The sequence below is a fragment of the Charadrius vociferus genome, unplaced genomic scaffold, assembly GCF_000708025.1.
Source record: "Charadrius vociferus isolate BGI_N301 unplaced genomic scaffold, ASM70802v2 scaffold2, whole genome shotgun sequence".
NCBI classification, from domain to species: domain Eukaryota; kingdom Metazoa; phylum Chordata; class Aves; order Charadriiformes; family Charadriidae; genus Charadrius; species Charadrius vociferus.
This window is the reverse complement of record NW_009647595.1, coordinates 4,026,124-4,031,910: the sequence shown is the minus strand read 5'-3', so window position 1 is coordinate 4,031,910 and position 5,787 is coordinate 4,026,124. Positions and strand designations below refer to the sequence as shown.

Sequence of the window (5,787 nt, the reverse complement as noted above, 5' to 3'; positions counted from 1 at the left end):
AAACCTGCCTTTTCTGGGACCTCACAACTTCTGACGTGGAAGACATGGCAGAGTTGATAGTGGAGGTGTCATACTGGGGTTGAATTTGTGGTTGGAAAGACTTGAGCTCACAGGGAAGTTGTCGTAGCATTGGCAAAGTAGTCCAAAGGCAAGACTGCAAAAATTATGTAGGACAACTGACCTCAGCTAAGAAAAAGGCTTCTGAAGAAAGAAACAGTCAGAAAGTTACCTGGTTTACACCATCCCATGTTTTGTGCTTTCCTTGCATTGCCATGAACTAAAACAAATTTCGGCCTGTAATAAGCGGATTGTATTTTGCCTTTTTTAAGTTAGTTTCGAGTATCTCTTTCTGGAATGGGTCTTCTGGTTTCAGGGGATGAACAGTGGCAGATTGAACCCCAAAGGGCTTAATTACCTTAAGCCAAAATATGTAGCAGAATAGAAGTTACTCTTTAAATTGAACTAATTCCCCTGTCTCTTCTTTGCTACAGGTGGTGGATGTGGACTTTAAAACAGTGTGTCTCAACATTTCATCCTCAACTATCTATTTTTAATCTGATTGCACTACAAAAGAAAAGCTGCTAATGGGATAAATGTTGAGACTTTACAAGAACTGACTTGAAGTACCAAAAGCCATTATTATTAATCAAGAGGATCTTGAAGCTAAGTCTGACTGTGACCAGTCAGTATCATTTTCACATAACAGGCATGGCAAGTAAACGCAAATCAACAACACCGTGCATGGTCTTAGCCAACGAGCAGGATCCAGATCTAGAAATGGTATCAGACTTGGAGGAAGGACCACCTGTACTCGCGCCAGCGGATAACCCTACAGCAGAGAGCGTAACAAGTGATGAGGATGTTCATGAGTACGTGGATTCAGACAATCAGAAAAATACAAATAAAGTAGAAGGTGGTTACGAGTGTAAATACTGTACTTTTCAAACTCCAGATCTCAATATGTTTACTTTTCATGTGGATTCAGAACATCCCAACGTAGTATTAAATTCATCCTACGTTTGTGTAGAATGCAATTTCCTTACCAAAAGATATGATGCTCTCTCAGAACATAATTTGAAGTACCACCCTGGAGAGGAGAATTTTAAATTGACCATGGTGAAACGTAATAATCAGACAATCTTTGAACAAACAGTAAATGATCTCACTTTCGATGGGAGTTTTGTTAGAGAAGAAAACACTGAACAGGCCGACTCTTCTGAGGTCCCCTCATCAGGGATCTCAATTAGCAAAACTCCTATTATGAAAATGATGAAAAACAAAACTGAGACTAAACGTATTGCTGTTTTCCACAATGTAGTTGATGACATTCCTGGTGAGGAAAAGGGAACTGAAAATGAGCCAAACTCTGAAGAAGTAGTAGAAAACCCACCACCGACAGTTTCTGAGTCAAAAGGAAGCCATTCAGTTGTTTGCAGTGCAGCAGATGTGGCTAGTGCGGTAGTGACTCCAGCACCGGTGCTTCAGCCTGGTGTGGCGCAGGTTATAACAGCTGTTACAGCTCCACAGAACTCAAACCTGATTCCAAAAGTCCTAATACCTGTAAATAGCATTCCAGCCTATAATACCGCTTTGGATAACAATCCTCTTTTGCTTAACACCTACAACAAATTCCCATATCCAACTATGTCGGAAATCACTGTTCTTTCCACTCAAGCTAAGTACACAGAGGAACAGATTAAAATATGGTTTTCTGCCCAGCGTCTGAAACACGGTGTGAGCTGGACGCCAGAGGAAGTGGAGGAAGCAAGGAGGAAACAATTTAATGGCACAGTGCATACTGTGCCACAGACAATTACTGTTATTCCAGCACACATTTCCGCCGCTAGCAATGGTTTACCTTCAATCTTACAGACATGCCAAATAGTGGGTCAGCCAGGACTTGTTCTCACTCAAGTTGCAGGTGCAAATACGTTACCAGTAACAGCCCCGATAGCTTTGACTGTAGCAGGAGTCCCAAACCAGACACAGTTACAGAAGAGTCAGATTCACACCGCTCAGCCTGTTGCAGAAACCAAACAAGTAGCTGCTGTTCCAGCCCCTCAGCCTGTCAAAAACGAGTCCGCGCTGATTAATCCTGACTCCTTTGGCATCCGAGCAAAAAAAACTAAGGAACAACTGGCCGAATTGAAAGTCAGCTACCTTAAAAATCAGTTTCCTCAAGATTCAGAAATTGTTAGACTTATGAAAATAACAGGCCTGACTAAAGGAGAGATCAAAAAGTGGTTCAGTGATACACGCTACAATCAGAGAAACTCAAAGAATAATCATGGGATTCATCTCAACAGTGATTCATGTGCCACCATTGTTATTGATTCAAGTGATGAAATGAATGAGTCTCCAACGGGAGTCCCTCCACAGAGCAAGTCATCGTGGAGTGCTTTTCCTGATTTCACCCCACAGAAATTCAAAGAGAAGACTGCTGAACAGCTGCAAGTCCTCCAAGCAAGTTTTCTTAATAACCCCGTCCTTACTGATGAAGAGATGAATAGGTTAAGAGCGCAAACCAAACTGACCAGGAGAGAGATTGATGCCTGGTTTACAGAAAGAAGGAAATCGAATGTCTTGAAGGAAGAGGGAGCTGACTTGAATGAGAGCAATGCTGGCAGCTCAAAAGAAGAGGCTGGAGAAACATCTGTGGGAGATGGAGCAGCAGGAGCAAAATCAGGGTGTTCAAGCAAAATAGGCAAAAAATCACCAGAGCAGTTGCACATGCTTAAGAGTTCCTTTGTCCGTACTCAGTGGCCATCTCCACAAGAATACAACAAGCTGGCAGAAGAAACTGGCCTGCCAAGATCAGAAATTGTGAGCTGGTTTGGAGATACTCGCTATGCCTGGAAAAATGGTGGATTGAAATGGTATTATTATTACCAGAGCGCCAATGCAAACAGTCTGAACGGCCAAGGCTTTGCAAGGAAGAGAGGGAGAGGAAGACCAAAAGGGAGAGGGAGAGGGAGGCCTCGGGGGAGGCCTCGAGGAAGCAAGAGGTTAAATTGTTGGGACAGAGGTGTGTCTGTCATAAAATTCAAAACTGGAACAGCAATCCTGAAGGACTACTATATGAAGCACAAATTCCTTAATGAGCAAGACCTTGATGAACTGGTAGCCAAATCTCACATGGGATATGAGCAGGTCAGAGAGTGGTTTGCAGAAAGGCAAAGAAGATTAGAACTTGGAATAGAGCTGTTTGATGAGAACGAGGAGGAAGATGAAATGCTGGAAGATCAGGAAGATGAGGAAGAAACAGATGATAGTGATACTTGGGAACCCCCCCGACATGTTAAGCGTAAACTTTCAAAATCAGATTGACATGCAGTTTGGGATTTGGGGGCCAAAAACCTATGAATTAGGTTTGATGTTGTGGTGAAGAGCCAACTGATTTTTCATGGCCTTCAGTTTAGCAAGCATCTGCTTAGCATCTTTCTTCCACCTAAAAGAACATGGGCAAGGTGCTACCTGTGCAGGCAACAACTGTTTGTTTCCTTGCTACAAGAGATGGACATCCTCAGACCTAGCCTAGGACACGGGGTTATAAATCAGATCCAGTTCAGCTCCTCCTCTTCCACATTACTGATGGGAAGGTTGATGTTCATCATTCATGTGACTGCTTCTCAATATTTAATTGCCTTATGTTGTTTAATTCCAAAAAACACACAGACACATTTTTTTCGTTGGTGTAGGAGAACATTGCCTGCTCATGAAGGAGGAAAATACAAAAAACCTAAGATGCCATTTTGCAAACATCACTTCACCTGAAAAATTTCAAGGCCTGGGTTTATTTCTTAAGGAAAGAGTTCAAAACAAAAGAGAAGGGGAAAACTGTGACAAAGGAATCGATAAACCTAGGGGTGAGGATTGCTTGGTTTAAGAAAATGAGGTGATATTGGCACCTTTTGCGCATCTTCAGAGTGTTTTGGGTTTACAGAACTTGTGTTGAAATGTTCCTTGTTGATAATTATGAGCTAACTGAATGAGTCTAATGCTAGAAGATGCTTTTTGTTACATTTAATCAGTGTATCCTACATCAATTTAATTTAAATGCCTGACAGACTTGATGCAGTTGATAGTTATATTCGTTTTTAGCTTGTGCGTTCTTTCCTTTGTTGGAAATGGTAAGAAAAGTATGTATATTTCTAGCTAAAAAGAATAACTTCTTGAAATCTTACACTGAATTTTAACGTAAACGTGAGGCGGAAACTGCCTAAAAGTCATTCAGAGTTGCTTAAGGGTTTGTAAGGAATACACAGATACAGAGACGAAAAGTGTCTTCAGGCGCTAGTAAGAAAGGTATTCAAGCAAGTTGTGGCAATGACATGATGTTTGGTTCTTAAACAAAATGAAGTTATATGGCTTTTAGATGCTTAGGAATGATAAACATGCTAGCGTTCAGTTGTTCTTCAGTGATAGCCCAGTTGAATGATTTGCGTGCAAGTTTAGCTTAAATTCATCCCAATGGATTGAGCTCGCCACTATGCTGATTGTTTGTAGGGCAGCTGGGTGAACGGGCTTCTTTTTAGAGGTGGTTTGATCTACCTGTACTGAACTCTGGAAATAGTTTAATATCTGATGCAAAACATCTACATCTTGAATAAGTGTCTTTAAAACAGAAAAACAAACAAACAAGCCATTTAAGACATTGAAATTATAGTAGAGTTTGAATTGCTGAGTTAAAAACAATGGGCCAAATTCACGGAAGTTAGTTTAGGAAGATGTCTGGCATCCTAGAGAACTGGTACTCCGAGGATGAGTAGTTTGTGTTCTTGCTACTGTCGGTCTGCATTTTTTAGGATTAAGTTACTTTATATTTAGATGTCAAAAAATGAATTGGTGCTGCTGTTGCCAGCATTGTTTGCTCTTACATTGGCACTAACAGAGAAAGGATACTAGCAATCTCCTTTAGCACATCTGTCAGCATCTTCTTTGTAGGCTTCTGCATCTGATGACCAATGAGAGACAGATTAGTGTAGAGAAAATGTGTCCTAATTTTTCCCACTTTTCCAAGAACCTAATCTGGAATTTCTCTTTCTTCCTCACTGTGATAACTGTCAAAAGACCAAGAAAGTCCTTTTAGTCGTGATTTTCTGAAGCAGAGGAGTCCATGTTAGATATATTTTTCATACCTGATTGTGGGCGAAACCCAAGTCAAAGCAAGAAAGGGAATAATGTCTGACAAAAAAAAAAAATACTGTTAACTCACCTTCCTCTCTAGACACGTGTAGCTGCCATTCTGCTCCCAGATTGAACAGGCTGCCTGAGTTGCAGGAAGGTGTTCTGGGTGAAAGCCATTTACCAGGGTGAGCTCTTCTGACTATCTGAGATTGCTGGAAAGAAAAAGGCTTTTGGTGTGTGACACAAATTTGATGATGAAACTATTTCCTGGCTTCCAAGACTCAAATTGGTGAGACACAAAGCGGCCAGTGGTGCTGGAGAGGACTAGCCAAGAATCCCTCAGTTTAACTTTGGGGTGGGGGAGAAGCAAAACGTGTTGTCAGCGTGTTTCATTGGAATGCTTACAACATTGGACATATTAAGACGTGTATTTCCTTGGAATGCTGGATGTGAGGTGGTGTAAGAGAGATCAGGATCTGCCCTTTTCAGCATTGACTGCTACATGTGGTTGGGAGATATTCTTGTTTGGCTAGTAATGGTATGGATGAGGCTGTTGTAGATGCCAGCAGATATAAGAAAGATTTGTGTTAGCTTCAGGCTCTGCTGGGAATACAGGGTCAAAAATCAGTGCTTGCTGGGTGGGAAAGGACAAATCTAGTA

At 41.4% G+C, this 5,787-nt stretch overlaps 1 protein-coding gene across 1 annotated transcript; it reads left to right on the top strand.

The window, feature by feature from the left end:
* Window positions 1–686: 686 nt before the first annotated feature.
* Window positions 687–3,327, top strand: ZHX1 (zinc fingers and homeoboxes 1). The gene has a single exon (XM_009880999.1). It carries the CDS (start codon window positions 709–711, stop codon window positions 3,325–3,327), a length of 2,619 nt encoding a protein of 872 aa, XP_009879301.1. The 5' UTR covers window positions 687–708.
* The last annotated feature ends 2,460 nt before the right edge of the window (window positions 3,328–5,787 follow it).